The 22,754-nt window shown below is 38.1% G+C and overlaps 2 protein-coding genes across 2 annotated transcripts; both read right to left on the reverse strand.

Annotated features, from left to right (window-relative positions):
- rhoh (ras homolog family member H) lies at positions 1-1,342 on the reverse strand. The gene has a single exon (XM_084402911.1). It carries the CDS (start codon positions 1,192-1,194, stop codon positions 607-609), a length of 588 nt encoding a protein of 195 aa, XP_084259037.1. The 5' UTR covers positions 1,195-1,342; the 3' UTR covers positions 1-606.
- A 3,651-nt stretch (positions 1,343-4,993) lies between these two features.
- On the reverse strand, positions 4,994-21,897 carry n4bp2 (NEDD4 binding protein 2). Its single transcript, XM_084401825.1, has 16 exons — positions 21,501-21,897; positions 19,301-20,237; positions 18,392-18,516; positions 16,288-16,376; positions 15,928-16,004; positions 15,575-15,727; positions 12,919-15,326; positions 12,232-12,317; positions 12,065-12,110; positions 10,265-10,431; positions 10,053-10,177; positions 8,814-8,940; positions 8,539-8,721; positions 6,773-6,941; positions 6,527-6,650; positions 4,994-5,904 (listed from the first exon to the last, which is right to left on the reverse strand). Exons 1-16 carry the CDS (start codon positions 21,772-21,774, stop codon positions 5,859-5,861), a joined length of 5,136 nt encoding a protein of 1,711 aa, XP_084257951.1. The 5' UTR covers positions 21,775-21,897; the 3' UTR covers positions 4,994-5,858.
- Positions 21,898-22,754: the final 857 nt, after the last annotated feature.

A 22,754-nucleotide genomic window follows, 5' to 3' on the forward strand; every position in this document is an offset into this window, starting at 1 on the left:
TACGAGCTTAACTCTTTAATTAATTTTGAATTTTGAATTAAAACAACTACTTATTTAAGTGACTTCATAAAGACTACGAAATCAATCTTTTAAGAATAGCAACTTCAGGACTGAAATTCTCATTTTATCTTTTCCTAAGCTCCACAAACAGCATATCACAGACAATATGTATAAGACCAGCAGACAAAGAGCGAGTTTTAAGGGGTCTATTTCAGTTTCGCAAGAAACCATGAAAATAAAGCTAAAATAATGAAACTTAAAATAAGACTTCAACTACACTCTACAAATGTGCATGCATTTGCAGTAGCAGTGCAACAAAAGACGCATCTGTCTTTTAAACGATATTCAACTTGTGAAATCCTGTATAGTATTCATAAAATGAACAAGGTCACAGCTGCTTAATGAATAAATATCTTCTGTTCGATGTCTGTCAGCTTTCAGATTTCCTGACTAGAGGACTCAAAATCAAATAGTCTTTTAGGTAAACAGTATTGAGAAATCAGTGTTAAGAAGTCTTTGTTGAGGCTTCAGTTAGTTGGTTTTGTGTGTGAGAAACAATTTTATCTTAGTGATAAGAATTCAATTTCATCCATGTTTTAAAAGCATTCAGGAGACTTTACAGGGATTAAAGTCTTGGAGTCTCCGCCTTGTCCGTCTTCGTGCCCGATTAACAGCCGTTCGAACGGCACACTCAAAGACCTGCTGCACGCCACGATTGCTGAGGGCCGAGCATTCCAGATATCCTTTGGCACGGATCTCTTGCGCCACCTGTTTGCCCTCTGAGGCCGTGGTGCAGTTGGCACGATACGGGCCCACCTCACGATGGTCCGTCTGTGTGGCGACAACCAGCACGGGTACCTTCGGAAGAAATTCCCTCACTTCGGCGATCCATTTGTGCCGCAAATTGTTTAACGAATTTGGATTTGCAACCGAATAACATAGCAGAACCACATCTGCCTGCTGATAGGACATGGGGCGGATTTGGCGGAATGTATCATGTCCTGCTGTATCCCACAGTCCCAAGCTGATCTGGATTCCATCCATGAATACATCAACTCCAGTGTTTTCATAGACAGTGGGTCTATAGCTGTCAGGGAACGTTTCAGAAGTAAACCGTACGAGAAGCGCAGTTTTACCCACTGCACAGTCCCCAACCAGTACGCATTTCACTGAGGTCTCCGTCAACCCGTTCATCCTTCTGTCTCTGGTGTTGAAGTTATTGTAAGGTGCAGTCTAATACGTCCAAAAAAAAGTCAAATAAAAATTCAGTGGTGTCCAACAGATGATGAAGTCATCATTGAGAATTTGCAGATCTATAAAGACCAAGAGTAAAAACCCCGCAATCACATAGCATTCTGAAGTCCTCCTCACGCTCTTCGTCTTGCGACGTGGTGATTTATTCCTCTGCTCTGTAATCCAGTGAAAGTTTAGAAACTGAGCTCATTGTGTATCATTAGAGATATTCAAGAAATAGAAATCCAGAAGCGAGAAGTCTTGCAGAAAGCTGTATCTCTTCTTCTCGTTTTACTCTCTCTCTCTCTCTCTGAATCCTGCATAATTCACAAAGAATAAAAAAGTAAAGTAACTATTATGCTATCACAAAACACCAAGAAATGTGAAAAAAAAAAAAATTATACGTAATTTTAAATTTCATTTATATCTAATTTTATTTTTCTTATATTTAAAGAAATACACAAAAACAAATAGACATTTTCTCGCCCTCATGTCGTTCCAAACCTGTATGACTTACTTTCGTCTGTGGAACACAAAACAAATTATTTTGAAATATCTGTGTGTGTGTGTGTGTGTATGTGTGTGTTTTTTTGTGTTTTTTTTGGTCCATATAATGACAGTCTCTGGGGCCTGATGTTGTTTGGACCACAACGTTCTTCGAAATATAATCCTTTGCGTTCCGCAGAAGAAAGATAAGTCATACAGAGAAAATGATGACCGAATTCTCATTTTTGTGTGAAATATCCTTCCAGAACAATCCTGAACTGAATCTTTAAAATACCAAAGAAACTCTAAAACATAATGCAATGGACAAGCACTAAATTTTTAACTTTTTCGAATTTTTTCTAAAAAGTGAAATACAATACAATATCCGCTATTCCACAGAGCAGTGAGGAAAATACCTCTCATCACAGGGCCTGGGACAATGCTTCCCGTTTTACCCCTGTGATGACGGCCCTGCTATTGATTAAAGTACAATTCTTTGCTTTGAGTGTTCTAAAAAAATAAATAAAATAAAAAAGTAGTTTAACAGAAATTTGAGAGCTTGTTCATTTGCTTATTTAATAACTCTATTGGCTAATGCTGAAACATTTTTGACATGTTAAAACTGCTTCAAAGATTATTCTCGAAATGGCACTTCCTAGGCCTCCATCTGGCAGTCACGAGAGGAAAGTACACTGATGATTCAAACAACTGCTCCAGTTAATACCACAAAAGGCCAAATGGTTTTAATATATACACTAAGAAAACACTTTTCGATAAAAACACTTCTCTGGTATAAAAAAAAAAAGATATTGGGAACACTGTCAGCCAGATCATTCTTCAGAAGTAGGCCTATAATCTGACCTGTATTAGCCTCTATGCTGAAGGTACATTTCTGTGCTAATACAGAAGATGCTGTATTATAAAATGGCTTTAATGAATCTAACAATTATATCTTCATCAGCGACAAAAGCATTTTGTTTTATAAAAGAAATACTGTGAGTATTGGAAAAATAATCTGAATTTAGAGGGTTACAATTCTTTCGGAGATTGAGCTTCCAACACACACACACACACACGCACACACACACACACACAAAAAAAAGTAAATCAAAAAGTATCAAACATTTAACCACTAAATCCCTTCCTAACCATAAAAATTATTATGATTTTCCTTTTTTAAGACGCAAAAATGTTTATTTAATAAATATCAATAAAATTATTACTTTCAGTTTTAGATTAAGAACCTTACAGATAATGAACACTATGCGTATCAAGTTTGGACTGTAGCTCAATTTATAGAAAATATATTTATAGAAAAATATATCCACTGAGATCACGGTTTTAGTTAATAGATATTACAGAGTATATAAAACGACTCACCTCTTTTGAGCTCTTCAACCATGAGATTGACAGATGTATAAGGATCAATTTAGCATCTGTTCGTTTGTTTTAATTTAATTAAACAACGACGAATGAGTTCACATCAGACCCCAGTCCAATTCTCCATATTTCTCAAAAGCTCAATTGTTAAACACAGGAAATTCAGGTACTCTTGAGCACAGAGAGATAATATGTGCCTCTACAGACAGAGCAGATGTTGTATCCTCTTGTAGAGGGAAGTGAAATGCGAGGCTGGGCTCTTTTCTTTGTAAAATCGTACATCAAATCTCTTCTAAGCTTCCGCTGCGACTGTGACGTTCTCAGCACATCTACGGCGTTGAGTCTTGCTTCTGAAGTTCTCACTGTGCATGAAACGGTCTAATGCAGCAAGCAAAAGAAACAAAGATGCAGACAAGAACAAGATAAAGCCCAATGCCAAACCTAATGAGATTGACTAGTTCTTTATGTTTGGTGTCCCAGAGACCTTAAATGGTGTCTGTATAAAAGTAACTTTAGCAATTTTGAAATCAATCTGTTAAAATTAATTTATCACAGAGTAGTCATGCGCATTTTATGCGATTCAAGTATGATAGTATTGTTTTGGACTTCAAATGTATGTTTTTTTTTAAACTAAATGCCTGAAATAAGGTCTGTAACACAAGTTCAAGATATTTCCACATTTTATTCTACAACAAAACACATTAATAATACCCCCTTGTGGTTTTTATAAAGCTTTCTTAAAGGTGGAACAAGGGACCCTATTCTTACATTTCTGGGGTTCTCAGAAGTGGATGTTGTCATAGTTTGGTAAACTTATATAGCTGTGAATGGGAGACGAATGCAAATATCATTTTTGTATTCCTATTTGCTCCAATAGCAAACGACGTTTCAAAAGAAGGGAAAATATATAGAGACTGATTACAGCAGTCAGGTCAGAAGAGAGAAATATTTCAAATTTGCTGTCACTTCCTCAGCTGTAGTATTAGAAACACCTCGCAGCCGTGTTGTTCATCTGTATTTTTTTGTAATTTCCTGCCAAGGTAATATAACAAAGTTATAGCATTATAAATCTATATTTAAAAAAAAAACTTTACTAGATTTAATATGTTGATAACTGGAAATGCGTTATCATGGTCTGTGAAAAGGGTCCAGTGGCTAAATGGGTAAAACTAATCTACACACTAGACCATTTTTTTATTTTTTCACAGCAGCATTGTGTATTTAGTCACACTCTAGCGAATTATACTAATTAAAACATTCAGAGAAATGTTTTTAAATAAATAGCTACTAAAAGCGTCGACGGAAGCTTAAAGGAGGCCACGCTGAAGTGGTATAGTTTGTTTATACCCTAATAAGACTTTTACTTCTGCTGATTGTATTTAGGCTTTATAAAAGCTGTTTTTGATGAACATCGTCACCTTTTGTTGCCCAGTAATTAAAAAGCCAACAGAAAAATCCTAATGAGTTTTTTTTTTTTTCTTCTTCTTCAAGGGAACCAGGGTGATGCTAACTTGAGGGTTGGCCAACAAAAATACATCACTGCAGCGCCAGAGCCCGTCTACTGGCAGCGCTCTCTAGTGCCAGGTTGTGTGTAAGAGTGTAAACAGCATCGCCCTCTTATGGAAAGGAAGTGCACTGCATTCACTTCAACAGCTGCCACTGTCATCATGGAGAAATCTGACCTTTACTAATTGAAACAAACGTCAGCAACTGAGCGTTCAACATGCTGAGTTATATTTTCCCCCACCAACGGTTTCTACAGATTAAAGGGGAAACGGAGAGAAAGAGAAACGAGGATGTAGAATATGTTCAGCTGTGTTTGAGCTCCAAGCGCATGCTACGCTAAGCCCTAGAGCTGATTAAACCACATTTTCATTTCACCAAAAGAATCAGAACTTGTACATGTCGTCTTTATTCTTCTCCTCAGTTTTTTTTTCCCCGACCATAATTTGTAATACAAAAAATACAAAAAATGTACATATAAAATCTTTTGAGGTTCAAAATATACAGCATCACAAAAATACTTTTTAGAACAATTCTCACACATAAGAATTGTGATTTGCATAGCAGCATTAAGATGTCTATAAAATATGTGTGACATCAACTTAAACTGGAAATATAAAACACAAAGCTGAGCTAAAACTTAAATACCAGCAATGCAAAGCGACATAAAATGTATGCGTCCAATATATCTGCTCACAAACAAACTAAAATGCAAAGCTGATTAAAGGATCAGCATTTATATTTCTAGAAACTCCATTAATATATTTCTATATACATCAACACTGAAGAGAATAAGCCATCCTGTGACATCCCCAGTACTCTAAACACAAACCTAAATAATATCACCCTTTTCTTCTATATGGTCTGGGTAGGAAAAATGTGTGGCCATTATCTATTTAGGCAAAAGGCAATTTAAACGTATTACATAAAAATATAGTGATTAGGGATCAGTTGAACCTTAATAGCCTCACAAAGTGAGCATCAGTAAACATTCAATAAAGTATTGAACTTTATACATAAACTGCCATATACAGGTCAATACAATATAAAACACTGTGTAAATATGTAGTACCCTGATATTTTTATGTCTTAGATAAACTCTTTCACAATTACTGAAAGAAAATAGAGGTGAATGTAGTTAAAAGACAAAAGAACATTATAATTACTGGCACTATTATTCCCCAGAGAAGACGGTTTGAGTTAAGGCAGTGGAAAGACAGAAATCTAAAAGTAAATGCTTCACTGTAGCAACTCTTTCAATGAAGTGTGACCAGCACCAATCCGGTCTTAGGCTCAGTATAGCTGTAAGAAAGAAAAAAAAAAATCATAAAATGTACACGTAATGACAACTGGTTCTACATGTCAAATATGCCAAATTATATTGCATATAATATACTAGTATGCTTCAATAAAGCTTCTGGCTTTTTACTATTCAGATTACATATAGTATATACATTTGTTTTTACCTTAATTATTATATATATATATATAGAGAGTACTGTGCAAAAGTCTTAGGCATGTTAATATAGAGTACTGTGCAAAAGTCTTAGGCATGTTAAAATCGCTGGTGTTTATGCCGTCACAAACTACCTTGTAACCAATCACGTCAAGGTGTGATCATCAACGAGTGGATCTCTGAGCTGGTGTGAGTGAGTGGAGGCGGGGCTAACTTGCATATTCATAGAACCACATACTACACGAGGCAAGGGTGTAGAAATAAAATAAAATAAAAATCACGGAAATACTTTTAAATATGTCTTTTGGTGATCAAAGATAAAATGATTGACTACAGGGGGACTTTAATTGGTAGGACATGGAACTTGTTTACACTAAAAGATGTTTCACGGAATGACAGTTGCATATAGTAAATCAATGTACCATTCAGAAAGACACATTGCAAGAGCACAGGATTCAGTTAGTATACCTGTAGTGTTGGTTTTTGAGGTAGTCTAGCACAGCAGGCCTGATGCGTGGCACTCCGCCTTGGCTGTGATTGCCTCTTCCTGTGATGATTGACAGCTGAGGCCGACACAAACCCTGACGGCATTCTACAAAAGACACATACATTAAAGATAATGCAGACTCTGGAGTCTATACAATCCATCTGCAGTCTACATTTGAAAAACTGTTCTTTTTAGAAATGTTGTATGTATGTTTGCGGTTCACGTACCCAAATTCTTTTCAGTGAGCACCTGACTTAGATGATAAAGGGCCTCATCCACATGCAGTCCATGGAGATCTAGAATATTCTCAGGAAGGAGTGAAGCGTTCACTCGCTGAAATATCTGCATGGCTGCTCGGTGGTTCGCTTCATGCATCTTCTCTCCATGCATGTGACCCTAAACATTTACACAAATGCATAGAGACTTATTAAGAGCTCTCATCTAAGAACAGCAATGCACTCTGCATGCATTGTTTAAAAAGGGGTCAGTAAGTGTTTAAGTTTTAAACTAATTTAAGTTTAAATAAGATGTGACGCAAAAGACACAAAAATTCAGATTTTACAACATTATTCAAACTGCTTCATGGGAAGAGTAGTTCAGTCACCTAAAATAATCTTTAGTGCCCTCCCACTCCCATGAAGAACTGTGAACGGCGTAATTTAGTCAATCTCCCTGTGCTCTCATACTACTTAAACATTTACATATATACAACTTTTGGCAAGAAACTTAAATATATTGTTTCTATATCTATGATCACCATGTTTAAATCAACAGTTTTGTATTTCGCCAACTTATATTTCTCATCAAAGTACATCAAGTACAGTGTTGTACCTTTGTCTTTTTGTCTGATTTTGCTTGAAATCAAAATTTGTAATGCTGTGATTTACCTTGTATGCTGGTTGATTTGGTTCACGGCTTAGAACTCTTAAATTAAGACTTTTTAAAAAATCCCAATGGATGGGCCAAAAAAAGTGCTCTGTTGGACCCATCCACCAGGAAAATCTCATTGAAAATCCTTCTTCCTTGTATATTCAATATATAAAATGTTATTATCGGTGTCATTGTGCACAGCAGCACCAAGCGCAATTGACTTTGTATACCGACGCATGTATCATTCCTATTTTGCACCCGACGCACAGCGGAATTTTCCCTCGACAGACGCACGTCGGTAAATTAGGGAATGAACTTGCGCTCCCGGGGGTGGTTCAGCGAAAAGAGGAGGCGTGTTCCGGCACAAATGTTCCCTGGTGCTATTTTGCAGTTCCAGAAAACAATTCCGCCACTGACCAGGAAAAACCTAGTCTAAAGGCAGTGGCGCGTTATTCAGATGCTATTTTAAGGGTGCATGCTTGGCCATAATGTAGCGTGTGCACAACGCTTATAAACTTTGCTTCTCTCATCTACACAGACGCAGCAGTTTCAAATTTTTGCAAACCATACATTATTTCAAGGAAAAATATTCCACACGAGGGAAATCATTGTGGTGTCCATGAAGATGTGAAAAAATAGGCACAAATTTAGCTTACACATTTACCCAAATTATTATACGCCTGTTTAACCAAAGCTAATTTGGGTGGGTTTCTCCCATCCCCATACAATGTCACTTCTCTGTCTTTAACGGCCCTGACGAGAGCGTCGGTCTCCTCGGCTGTGAACCGCACCTGGCGTGCGCCTGGCAAATCCGCCGTTATAATAGCAATCCGCCATGGAACAAGCGTGCCTGCTTTTAAAGGGAATGTGAGATGACGCTCCGATTGGTTTACTTCACGTTACGCCCAAACCACACCTATGAGTAATGTAGCTACTTCAGACCAACCCATTTTAGATTTGCGTCGGGCGTAAGAGTCATTTATCAGAGATCCGCCCACAAAGTTACTTACGTTTCGCGTTTGACACTTGTGTTTCAGATCGTTAAAATAGGGCGTTTTTCTCAAAACTGCTGTAGTTTTTACATCAGTTTTTAAGCACACATCATAATGTTCATCTCTTTAACCTGTTGTGCGTAGAAACTAGCCACGTCCTTGCGTCCTTGTCGATGGGCTTCAGCAGCCTTGTTAAAACTCTCTATCTGCTGACGTCTCTGCAGTGTCGCCTCTGTGCGAAAGTCCTCATATTCCGGATCCTCCGAATCCTGGAATTGAACTGCTTCCACCTCCCCATCTCTCGGTTTCCATCTCTGATTTAGTGAGGCAAAAAGTGTCGACAATCAACTCAAGGTTTTTGTTTAATTTCAGTATGCCATATGGTCACATGTAGACTAGTGCTCACCCGCTCTTTGCTCGATGCTCTATGCGTGCCACTGCGCTGAGGGGCAAGTTCAGGAGCCACTACATTTTTGACTGGTCCGTCATCCAATAGAGCATGCAAAAACTGTTCAGTCTGCTCCAGAGAGTAACTACACAAACACAAACAAATGGTTGAGAGACATTTCCTTTTAGATTATGTCTGCTTTCTTAATAATTGTTCCTAGTAGAACTGTGCACAATTCTTCAGTGCATATTGTTATAAAGAAAAAACAATCAATCTTTTAAAAAAAAGTAACACTTTAAATTAACTTTCATTACGAAATCATTAACATACATTATATACTTAACAGATTATTTTATGTAAATTGAATGCTTACAAATGTCATTAAACTTTCAATTCATATGATCATGTACCATTCTGCATTCAGACTGAATGAATATTTAGTTTCACTCTTAATTGCATCACATTATAATCATTAAATGCATTGTAAATGTCATGTTCCAATAATTAAATAGTCAATTTTAGCAGTTTTTATCTAAAGCAACTTATTAGAGGCACAGGGTTACAGGGGTGTTCTCACAGAGATGGCTCATGTCTTGCTACCAGCTGGGTTTCTCAATTGCCGATTCCAACACCGTTCTCTAGAAACCACAGTGGCCGATGGCTGACATATTGCTGATATATACCAAAGACTTTAGATATACAAAGACTCGTATTACTTTGAATGAGAAAAAGTGCAACATGGCGGAATAAGTCCCGCTTTCTAAGAAAAAGTCACTATTTCACTGCAATTGCCGTTAGAAGCTCCGGTTGCTATAAAAACAGTCAGTGTTCCAAGACGCTCTTAGGACTGCACATGCACAATGGCTGGCCCGGCCTTGAACGCTTAGAAACCAAATTTGGTGTTTCCCCATTCAAAGAGTTAGGAGCTAAAATAGCTGCCTAAGAGGCATTTCAAAGATGGCTGCTGAGTGAAATGACTTGCCTGAAAGGGACTTTTTCTTTTATATACTCAAAATTAAATGACAGAACATTTTATGTGAACCGACACAAGTGGGAGTTAAAAATATTGATAATATAGGCCAATATATATGTATATATATATAGTAGTCAACATTTGAAGTGGATCAAAACCTTTCATCAAAGTTATAAATGAATTTTGAACAATACCCATTTTTGTCTTAGGACAACTTTGATCCACTTAAAATGTTGACTACTACATGCTGTACTACTGTATGTCACTATGTATCATATTCTCACTTGTGATCTCTGAAGATATCCCTGAGGAAATGTCGGTCTATGGTGGGGAACGTGGAAAACAGCTGGTTTTCCTTCAGCTTGGCTGCACCATCTTTCTTATCCAGGTCCCTCAGACTTGACCTGGACTAAAACCCAAACATAGGTCATTTTCACTACTTACTTTTACAGTTCTAGGCAGTGATTGAATGTGAGTGCCTATGTGTGACTCTTACCTTCTGCATGCTGTCTTGCATGACCTGCTCTTCAATCATGATGTCCCTCAGCGAGACAGGAGCAGAGGATACAGTCCAGTGATCCATAAAAGGAATTTCTTCACGCAAACCAAATTGGTCCCTGAGCCTGGTTTTGCCTCCCTGCGATTCACCCCATTGGGCAGGAACTTTGTTACCATGAATACAGTTAGATTGATAGAATAGAGAAGAGGAGCAACAGAGAAAAATTATTTCCAGTTTGGAGAAGTTTCCCCAAATTGGGTACAATTTGGTGTCTCATTTCATTTTTTTAAAATCATTAGAGACACAAATCAATCCCTTATTTTTTGTTGTGAGAACTATTAGATGTTATATAAACTATTATTAACATAAAATTAACACAGCAATAAAAAACTTTTGTTTTATGTAACAAAATAAAAAAACAATGTAAAAATGTTTGACATAATCAGTTGTAGTAAAGCTGTATTTTGATCTATTAACACATTTTTATTAACAAAAGCATAATTAGTTATTTCCCTAATTTTGTGCACTATAGTGTCTGCACCATGGAGGGACCTCTTCTGTCACTTTCACATTTCATTATATTTATATTATACCAATTTTGTCTATGTCATTTTGATGGTAATTTAATGTTTATTAGTAGAAAACAAAATCACTGTTTTAAACTATATATAATAAACAACATTAATTTGACCTCCTGAGGTTGACAGTATATAGGCCGACCAAGCACTGAAAGTAAAGAATCAAAATTATGGCCAATCATACCATACCAATCATATTTGATGTTTGAAACAGCTATGAGGACAAAATTGTGGACCTTTAAAGGGATAGTTCACTTTGAAATTAATTTTTGATATGTTTTAGCTTACCTCAAGGGCATCCAAGATGTAGGTGTCTTTGTTTCCGCAGTAGTTTCAATTTTGATATTTTTAGGTCAAACCGTTCTTGTCTGTCAGTCAATGCAGGTCGATGGTCACTGTCTCAAAACACAAGCACAGAGTCCAAATTAAAACAATTCCCCATCGTCCAAATGAAACAATTCCCCATCATAAGTACACATTGATGGCCTAAGACACGAAACGAGCGGTTTGTGAGAGAAAACGAACAGTATTTATATCGTTTTTACCTCTTATACACAGCCACGTCCAAGTGATCTGATCTGACGTGTACGCAGACTGGTGCATAGATATATACACTAGATGTCGCCTTAAAGACATTCGTTCCAATGAACTGCTGTAGACAAGGCGACATCTAGTGTATATATCTATGCACCAGTCTGCGTACACGTCAGATCAGATCACTTGGACGTGGCTGTGTATAAGAGGTAAAAACTATATAAATACTGTTCGTTTTCTCTCACAAACCGCTCGTTTCGTGTCTTAGGCCATCAATGTGTACTTATGATGGGGAATTGTTTCATTTGGACGATGGGGAATTGTTTTAATTTGGACTCTGTGCTTGTGTTTTGAGACAGTGACCATCGACCTGCATTATATGACTGACAGACAAGAACGGTTTGACCTAAAAATATCAAAATTGAAACTACTGCGGAAACAAAGACACCTACATCTTGGATGCCCTTGAGGTAAGCTAAAACATATCAAAAATTAATTTCAAAGTGAACTATCCCTTTAAGATTTCACTCTGGGTGTGACTGCCCAGATCACAGCTAGATTGGAAGATTAAAATGGTAGAGATGTAATTTATCTCTTAATGTTTTATTGTATTACTACTGGTTAGGACATGCTGTACATTTACATTCACTTTGTGTTTGTGTACTGTGAGAATAAGCTGTCTCACTCTTGTGCATTAGCTGATAGGACAGAGCTGCCTGCCTGTGCTTCTCCTGCCAAAGACAACAGACACCAGGTAAGTTTTACATTAAGATTCAGAATCAGTCACAAAAAAAAAAAAAAAAAAAAACTGTATAAGATCAAAAGATAAGATCAAAATAAAAATGAACTCACTTGAATGGTCTCTTTCCATTTCTGGTGCAGAAGTTTGGCCAAGTTCAGGTCTATTTGCACTGCACAGTCATCTGATGAAAACGCACCTGCAGCCATATGGAGTTCAAAGAGATTTTAAAACACTTTAATGAGTGTGAATTGAGCGTTGATGTGGTTACTTCTTGAAAGTGATAGCTTTTAATAGTAAAAACTAGAATCACAGTTATTTTAAACCATTTACACAACTTTTTAATGCCCTTATGGAACACAATAGTTAAGTGTGCTGGTTCTCAACTGGTCATGGTGACAATTCTGTTTAGATAGGTTTGTGAAAAATCAGGGAACCAGGGTCAGGGAAAAACAATGCGGGCATTAACTTTTAAAAGAGAAAAAACTTCTCAATATATTTTGCTGTTGTCATTTAAAAGCCATTTAAATGGGTCCTGCCATATTTTGTGGTAAATTCATGTTACTTGGTAGAAGCTAGCAAAATTGGACAAATTCCAACATGGGTAGGTCATGTGCCAAGCCGCAATCTTCAAAAACCATTTAAAAATAAATAAATAAATAGACCCACACAACATTAACTACAAGTTAGGGGTTTGTTATTGTGTTGGGACGCCACTTGAGATCACTGGATTCATTGAGTAATCCACTGAATGAATAACAGAATTATTTATTTGACGTATTGATTAGATGTTTGATTACCTGGACTGACCCCAACAGGTCCAAAAAGCTCAGTGAGCTGCAATGCAAGTTCAGTTGGAAGTTTAAGCTCCAGGGTTTGTATGTCCATTGAACTTGGCTCTCTTCTTCCCTGTCCAGTTTTCTTTTTCTCATTTTCTAGTTCCTTCCTCTTCTCTTCCTCTTCGCGCTCCATTTCGTCAACCTGATACAGTATTAACTGTGTTATGGCATTTACCTCTTCTGTTGTCTCATCATACTCCTTTAATTTCTCTCCTCCCACCTCTTCACTCCATTCCTTCAATGCTCCCTCCAGGCATTGAACAACTTGCTCACTTTGTGTCACTAATATCTCTTGTTGCCCTGGACCTTGCGGGCAAGTTTGGTCTGGCTGTTGTTCGTTAGCTGCTGGAACCTCCAGTTGTACTTTAGTGTCTTCTGTTGGCTGCTTTAATGATCCAAAGGAAGGTTCAGGCTCACATTTCTCCTTTGTCATGCTGGCTTCGTTGGATCCTTCAGCTTCACTTTGTGAAGTTTGACCCGGGTTCCAATCATCATCAGCTTGGCTAACGTCACTAAGGTTAGTTTCTTGGGACTTGGGACAGATGCTACTTGCTGAACTTTTGCTGGAGTCGTCAGAGCACACAGCTCTAGCCTGGTCACTTTCTGAGCCCATCATGGTTTCTGACGGTTCTATAGATGGCTCGCATGACTCTTTCTCAGGAACCAAAGACCCAAAAATAACTTTGTCATCCTCATCATCTTTATTCAGCTGTTCTCCAGAATCTAGCAACAAGTTAGTTGTCCACTCCATATCTTGATGACACTTCTCATAAAGGTCCTCCAGAATATCGATGGAGACATGTCTGAAATGGCGGCTCAGAATCTCAAGGTTTTGTTGTTTAGAGTGGGATTCTCTAAAGTCATTCTCTTCCACCTGAGAACCTTTCTCATGGACCACACGGTACGGAACTCTCTGCTGGCAGGCAGACTCCTCTTCATTTGTTTTTGGGGTGAAACGCAAAGAGTTTCCCTCCAAAACAAAAATGCTAGATAAGTCCAAATCTAATTCAGAACATTTCAGCTGGTCCATTCGCCAAAGCAAACCAAAGTCCTGAGGGTTTGTTTGGGCTGAGGCACTGGCACATGGCACCATGGGCAATGAAGTTGTTTCCCCCGTAGGTGGAAGATCAGAGGGCAGATGTGAAATAACTGGAGATTGTGAGCAGGGTGACGAAGGGCTTTGATTGGTGAAGGTAAGTGCCAGTTTACAAGATTTCCCCACTCTTCGGCTAAGACCTCTCCGTCTCTCTAGACTGCTCTCTGAGTCTACGGCAACCTTTGAACACAGAGTTTCTTGGGCATTTGGGCTCATTCTACATTTCTCCTCTGAGGCTACATTGTCCTCCTGCTCAACCTCTTCCTGTTTGCTCTCCTCAGCAGACACTAGACTAGACTTCTCAATCGTGTCTGCGCTCTGTTTTGATGTACTTGGAGAATTAGAGTAATTCTTTCTTGGGTCAGTGCACTCAGAGAACATCCTTCCCAGCACACAGTCAGGGAGTTCAGGGCAAATCACAGTCTCTGGATTCAAGTTACCCTGTTCTCCACCAAAGGAAGGGGAATGCAGAGTAGACAGTTTGCTTCGAGTTGGATCTTGGTAAAAACTTGGAGAGTTTCTTCCACCTTGCAGTAAATCTACAAGTTTTTGAAATTCAACTGCATTTTGCTTGTCAGGATCAGAATGTTTCTCTTCATCAGAAGAAGTGTTATCTTTGTATTCAACAACACTGGATTCCACAACAGTGTTCTGAACAGTTTTTTTCCTTAAATTCTGATGTCTTCTTTGACGTTGACCTTGAGATTCCAGTGGCCAGTCCCCCACAAAATCCAACAGCTCTGGTCTCTCTACTTTGTCCTCAGGAAGATACTCATCTTCACATCCCTCCTCCTTATCTTGCCCTGGAGAGTCAACACTGGGGTCAAAGTTCACAGGTTCACTTGTTCCAAGGCCATTTCTACAATTCACTCTGTCCCTTCTCACACGCTGAGCAATGGACTCTGAAAATGCCACAGGCAGCTCTGAAAACTTCTTGTGTGCTGACTCAACTAATTCTTCAGTTTTCCCACTACTCAAATTTCCCATGTTTTTTTCTGTGTCCAGAAGATCTAGCTCCAAGTCCAAAGCTTCAGCATCAATCAGATCAGACTGAGGTGTTCCAGACCCATCCAGAATGTTCTCATGCAAAATCACAGACTCCTTGGAACTGTAGGAGACTATTTCACCTTCTTCCTCACCTGCAGAAATGGTACTGCAAGTCTGCCTAACAGAGGACACATCGGGCAGAGATGAAGAAAGGTGTGTGTTCAGTTTGCTCAAACCAGAGTCACCAACAAGATCAGGATGACTGAGGCCAGGGGGTAAAGATTGCCTGAAGGAAATGAGAGAAATACATATTGTAGTTTAAATACATAGATGTGCATGACATATAAATACATAGTTATTTATAGCTTTACAACGCCCGTCTTTTCATAGTCACTGACAGGTAACTAGTTACTAACTCTCAAATAGTCCTGTACAGTTGGAGACAATCACTATCTGCAGCTGTGTGAACATGGCCCATGGCTTTATTTCAAATTTGTAAATACTCAGTAACATGATTATAATGCATATACTCACTGTGTTTGCTCAGTCTCTGTTTGGGTCAGTTCCACAACACTTGGCACTGGTACTGGTCTTTGTGAATTCATGATGCTCTGGACAGAGACAAATCGGTCATAACGGTCTAATATGCGCCGGATCTTCTCCCTTGTTACTTGGTGCCTTGTGCGCCTTCACAGAGAGGATGAATAGAGAGAAAGGTGGCAAACACTTGTGATTGTGTCATTAAAGCAATGTGTGATTGTAATTTGTTTATTTAAGACTACCTACAAAACCAGTGTAAAGAGAACTGTAAATAAATTAGTTGTATGGATTTTGTTTAATGTGTCGAGAAAGTAGTTATTTCTGGTTTGTGGTTATGTTTAACGTACTTCTCCAGCTCTCTAGGTTTGGTTTTCCACCAGGTATCTGGCTCACGAAACAGCACCTTATACCCATGTTTCAGTGCCTAGAAGAAGGAAAAGGAAGCCCTAAAATCAGCATAATATACCTGTGTGAATCTGTTTGTGGTTCATGTTTTTGCACACTGTAACATTCTAAAGTTAAACCAATAAATAAATAAGATCTATAATATTATATACTTGTGTTGCATGATACAAACTTTCAACGTGTCAAATTTAATCTGGTATATCCACAGCACATTTTAACAATACAAAAACAATATGTTCACTGTCTGATACCGAACATTAATAACTTATTTCATACTACGTGTTTCAAAATAAATTGCTCACCATGGCAACGTATGGTTTCATCTCCCAACATTGCATATTGGTGTTGTCTATTATGATGGGTGACTGGCCTTTTTCAAAAGCATCTTTTGCTGAAATGTTGATCACCACAAAGACATTGCAGAAAGATTATATAAAGATTAAAGGTGAAGTGTGTCATTTTATGTGGCATCAGTGACACCAAGCAGAATTGCGAAAATAATGACCGTTTTCAAAACTGTTTCCCAAACACTTCAACTGTCTGCCATTTGTCAGCCAAACAGGTGAGGCCCCAATATACTTACTACAAAGTAAAAATTTTTAATTCTTTGCTTAGGGGTAAAAAGTAGTTTGAAAGTAGTTTGAAATGCCTTTGCAGTAGTATACGGCTAGCAACCACCCTGACCCGACCCAGGCTAACCTGGAGCAAATGTTTAAATAAATATGTGCTGTACTCTTATTTCTCCATAAATAAATAAGTGTTTATAATAAATAAACACACAACAAAAATGACAGTGGTGCAGTTAAGAAATAATCTGGCTTTACAGTATTGAACATGAAAAAATGGTGTCAGTATCACTTTCTTTCAATTAGAAGTTTAAGCTTCAATTTCTACTATAAAGCAGGGTATTTATATTCATAAAGATTCTAAGAATCCTCTCAGAAAACTCTTAATTTAACTTAAAAACTTTTACGTAGGAGTCTTAGCTTAAGAGCGATTCGGGACCGATCTGAGAGCGACTTTGAGCAAGGAAAAGACAAAAACTTTCATCTTAGTGAGGAGGCAGGGTTGACCCCGTTGCTATGTATGACACGATCTTTTGAAGACTGTGATTGGTTGGTTGTCCAAGAAGGAAAAAAAAAAAAAGAGTGATTTTTAGTATAGGGTCTATTCTAAGCCTTCACTTTGAAATTACATGCGTAATTTTTCCTATTTGACCGTTCTCACACACACACACATTATATATGTGTAAATAAATCCTTTTTTTTTTATTTACCATGCTGTTAATTTCCTATAAGGTATTTTAAATGAAATGAACTGCAACACAATAAGAGGTTCTGAAAGTGCTGTAATTGTTTGTGTGATCACCCAAATCATCACTGCTGCATTGTTGCATTTTCCCAGTTGGCAAATATCGTAATGTAGTGATTACTTTCATTTCTGGCGCTATTACATTTCTGCACTGTGTCGGAGATGTTAGCGCGTCTCTAATAAGATCAGTCACAAACATGATCCCTGCATGATCTAATCTATAGCGTCTTATTAACTCACTGTCATCCATTGACTACAACACATTTCTTCTCCCTCTTCATCTTTCTGCCATTTTCTCCTCTGCTAAAGAAACTCTTAAGCCCCTTAAAAGTCCTCGTCCGTGCTCCTAACAATTTTGACCTTAAGACCTCTTTTAAGGGTTAAGATGCTTTCTGAATTACTTTTTTCTTTACTAGGATTTTTTCTTTAATTTTAAGAGTAAACGCCCACATTTCGAAGAATTTTCTTAGAATTTTGTCACTAGGAGCTACTCTTTGCATTAAGATTCTTTATGAATACGGGCCCAGCTCTTTAGTGTGTTCATGTTTTTAATCATGTCTGACTGCGACGGACTGAACAGAAGAATCTAAGAAGATTTTGACAAAGAAGGCGGAGCCGCAAAACGCACCAACCTATTACATAATTGCCACGGAACAATGGTAGTTTAAAGGTGTTTGCAAGACGGAGCAAAGGTTTCCTTTGGCAAGCTATATCGAACTACCGAAACTTTTTTGGACTGATTTTGTTCTAAATAATGTCTCACCATTTCAATTTCGCTTAAAGTATATTGGGGTCTGTTGTCCCAAACTCATGCATGCATTGGTTGCGCCAATGTTGCTATGTCAGGCTCATTAAGTCTCTCAAAAAAATTCCATAATTTTCATGGAAATTGGCATACAAATGGCGTACTTATAGTTGTTTCAGCATATTAAGCTGGAATATGTAATCAATTTTGAAAAAGATTTCAACAAATGTGCACACATCACCTTTAAGGTCATACTGTCTAGTCAATGGGTAGCAAATAATAAAGAAATGGAAATAATTTAATGTACACACCTGTGCTTTGGCTTGAGCAAACAGGCCTTTAATACTCACCTCTCTGGTGATTCCACTCATGGGCCTCTCCTAATAAATTTGGTTCATATTGGTACTCTCCATTTTGAATGAAATACTCATCAGTGCTCAATACAACTCCTCCAGGATTTTGTGCCGCCATAGCACTGGACAGCAAGGAGAGAAAAAAACGTTATACCATATACAAAACTATATACACTATCTCTATAAACATACTCTACACAGCAAAGAGGTCACTATAATTCTGTTGAGCATGGTTATCTGCCAGTGTTGTTAATCTCAAAACAAAAGCTAATTACAGACAATATATGTGCTGGTATTCGGCAGTATGGTATACTTTGATAATTATCATGCAAAATTGCTTTCACGGTCTGGACGCATACTAAAAAGAGCTTTTGCCCTTCTGCTCCACGGGAGGTTCAAATATTTATTAAATTTTTTGCCATAATTTTTGTATTTATTTAAATCTTCATTTAGATTTTAAATGCACTTGTTTTCTATGTGATATTTTCATTAAAAGGCTAAATTGATGTAGGGAAAAAAAAACAAAAAAAACGTTTTACAATGCAAACCAATACGGTGACAAAATCATATACCATGAAAAAAGCTTTAACAATTAGCGCAAAAAGAACATTTGATACCACTACATGGCAATTTTCCTACCCATGGAGCATTACCAAAGGACAATCTATCTAAATGAATCCTAACTCCATTCCCAAGAGAAGTTATTATAACTTCCCCCTAAGGAAAACTATTCTCTTTTAAGAACGTCTTGTACAGTACATCATGAACTGCTCTAATGGACTAAGCTGTTTAACGAAAATGAAAAGACATATGCCATTATATGCCAAATCCAAAAAAAAAAGAGATTTCCTTTGTGCTATTCCACCTGTTTTCAATAAAATGATAGCTATGAGTCTTCTTGCTTACTTGGCAAGGGTGGTTTTGCCTGATCCAGGAGCCCCTCTAAGTAACACCAACACCTGCCCTTCCAATTTGAGTCTGTTCCAAGTGGGCAGAGTCCATGACTTTGGTACAGTTGCAGAAGGCTTCAGAGGTGCTTGTCTGATAGGTCCACGAGCCAACCACTGAGCAGCAGGAAGGGGGTTAGTGCTCCAACGGGTGGGGTTAGGAATGACAGGTGTAATGAAGGACGGCCCCACAGCGCGCGGATGAAACTCAGCAGCCTGAGTGTTCCAGAACATGGCAGGTGTGCTGAGTGCTTCTCGGTGCTGCATTGCCGCTTTGTGGTTACAGAGTTGGTCAGGTCTACGGTAAACCTGAAAGGCAGAGGGCCGGGGTTCAGTAGAGCTGGCCTCCAATGTTAGGTGACTGAAGTCAAGAGATATGGTTTTCTTCTCTGGGATATGGACCCCACCGAAACTCAATTCACTCACGGGTGAACTACCGCCACGGGCCTCACTGAGCCCGGGGTCAGAGAAAGAGGCCTGATCATCCTGCTCTGATCTTGTTTGAGGAGCTGGAAGCTGAGTCTGGGATGTAAGAGGCAGCGAGGAGCGAGGGATTGATTGAGAAGGAGGGGGTAGAGAAGAGAGAGGTACGGAGGAGGGCATTACAGGATGGGAGCTAGCTTGTGTCTGCTGTGACGTCAAAGTCTGAAGTTCCTGATCTATAAGAGCGTCAAACTCTTCTGTCAGGTGTGTTTCACCAGGAATGAGCGCCGGCTGAGATGCAGGCTGGTTTGAAAAGGCAAAGCTCTCTGCCGTTCCACTGAGGAGGTCTGTCTGAGTGATGTTAGTACCCAGGAGAGCAGCAGCCTGCTCAAACCCTGAGACAGGCGGAGGGGGCGGGACTATGCCCTCAGCAGCATCTGACAGCTCCAAAAGCGAATCCATCGCATTGTCCACTAATGCATGCAGAGATTAAGAAGAAAGAAAATTTATATTTAAAAAAATATGTATCCAAAATACATATGTATATTACTGCATTTAAGAAAAAAAAGTAAAAGATTTCTACATTTAAGAAAAAGAAAAAAAAAGTGAAAAGTAGTGCCTAATCTAGCTAAAACGCAACATACACCACCGGTCAAAAGTTGATTAAGATTTGGTTTAATGTTTTTGAAAGACGTCTCTTATAAATCACCAAGGCTACATTTATTTGTTCAAAAATACAGCAAAAACAACAATACTTTGAAACATAGTCTTTATGATCCTGTCACATGATCCTTCAGAAATAAGTCTAATATGCTGATTTGGTGATCAAGATGAATGTCTTAATGTTGTCAATATTTTTGTGGAAATCGTGATACCCCCAGACTTAAAGGTAGGAGTTAAAAAAAATAGTATACATATATTTTTATTTGGCAAGGATACACTGAATTAATTATGGCCAAAAATATGTTTATAATGTTACAAAAGATTTCTATTAGCCTAATTTATTAATCAAAGTATCCTGAAAAAAAGTAACACAGTCTCCACAAAAAAAATTAGGAAGCAAAAACTCTACACAACATTGATAACCATTATTAATAAATGGGTTCCAATAATAATTAATAATAATTGAGGACCAAATCAGCATATTAGAATGATTTCGAAGAATGATGTGCCTGAAGACTGGAGTAATATAGGCGCTGAAATTTCAGCTTTGCCATTACAGGAATAAATGACATCTTAAAACATAATAAATTGAAAACAGTTATTTTAGATTTAAAAATTATTGTAATAATATTTCACAATGTTAGGGTTGAAATAAATTTAGCCTTGTTGAGCATAAGATAAACTTTTGACCAGTAGTGTATGTCATAATGTATATTAAGGATCATACAGGGCTTCATGACAACGTCAACTTGAAGCATAGTTTAATACAATAATATAATATAAAAATATATAGAAAATAATCGAGGTGAAGTTGGTAGCTTTCTAGGTGATCTAAAATGGCCATTAGGTGGTCCAAGTTTATCTTTAGCCAGCAACAAACCTGCTACCAGTTGGTGGTCATACCAGGTTAAGGAGATCGAGCTGGTTTTGAAACATGGTTGTTGGTCAGCCAGATAATAACCAGCTTACACCAAGTGAAGATCAGCCAGAAACCAGAAACCAGCCACCCAGTTCCAGCGGTAACAAACCTACCATCTTAAGATGGAAAGAGTAACCTTTAAAATGATCCTTACCTTTAAAATCTGCCTCTGAGAGTACCATGTAAATTACTTCAGGATCCAAATGTGAAAACATCTCCTGCATGCTCTGGATGATTTCATCTCGTCTTTGAGATTCCAACTGACCACTCCTGGACTGTGTGGACCCAAAGTTGTTATATATTGAGTCCGCACGGGTCACAAAAGACCCATTTGCTCCGTGTGCTCGAATCTCGGAACCGCTCCCGTACTCGGCCGCCTGCATCGGGCCACGCGAGGGACTCAGTCCGTTTTTCTTTTTCTTTGGCATGCTGTTGTTTTCCCCCTTTTACAAGACACCGACGACAAATCCACTGTTTACAAGTTTTTCCAGAGGAAGGAAAGTAAAAGAAAACCAGACGAACAACTCTCCACGGAGAGGCAAAAATACTGCAGCGCCTCTAGTGGATGGAAACAGCATGACATCAACTTTTGACCTATTGAGTGAAAGTGAAATAGGCAAGAAAAAATTATATTAAAGAATCTTAGGCCTGGTTTCACAGAAAGGGCTTAGATTAAGTCAGGATTAGGGCTCAGTTTAATTAGGCCATTTAAGTAGCTTTTATTAACATGCCTTACAAACATTGCTGGTGTGCATCTTGAGACAAACCAATGGCAGTGATATATTTTAAGATATGTCAGTGCAAGTTGCTTTCAGTTAAAACAGCTCAAAGATACAAACATTTAGTCTGGGACTAGACTTAAGCCTTGTCTGTGAAACCGGGTGTGAGATTTACTTCCAAGTATGTTTACACAAGCATTGTGTGTTGAGTTTTTTCACTCATTTTTTTCTCAGTTTTAAAGGGATAGTTCACCCAAAAATGAAAATTCTATCATTGTTTACTCACCCTCAAGTTGTTCCAAACCTGTATGAGTTTCTTTGTTCTGCTGAACACAAAGGGAAGATATTTGGAAGAATGTTTGTAACCAAACAGATCTCGGTCCCCATTGACTACCATAGTATTTTTTCCTACTATGGAAGTCAATGGGGACCGAGAACTGTTGATTACAAACATTCTTCCAAATATCTTCCCTTTGTGTTCAGCAGAACAAAGAAACTCATACAGGTTTGGAACAACTTGAGGGTGAGTAAATGATGACAGAATTTTCATTTTTGGGTGAACTATCCCTTTAACACACGTATCGGTGAGGCTTCCAGATAAACAAGATAAGCAAATAAAATAATCTATATGCAAATACAATTATGCAAGAGAATGTGGATAGGAAAGGGTCAGGATATGTTTAATAAAT

This window comes from Rutilus rutilus (genome assembly GCF_951802725.1).
Source record: "Rutilus rutilus genome assembly, chromosome: 2".
Lineage (NCBI taxonomy): Eukaryota > Metazoa > Chordata > Actinopteri > Cypriniformes > Leuciscidae > Rutilus > Rutilus rutilus.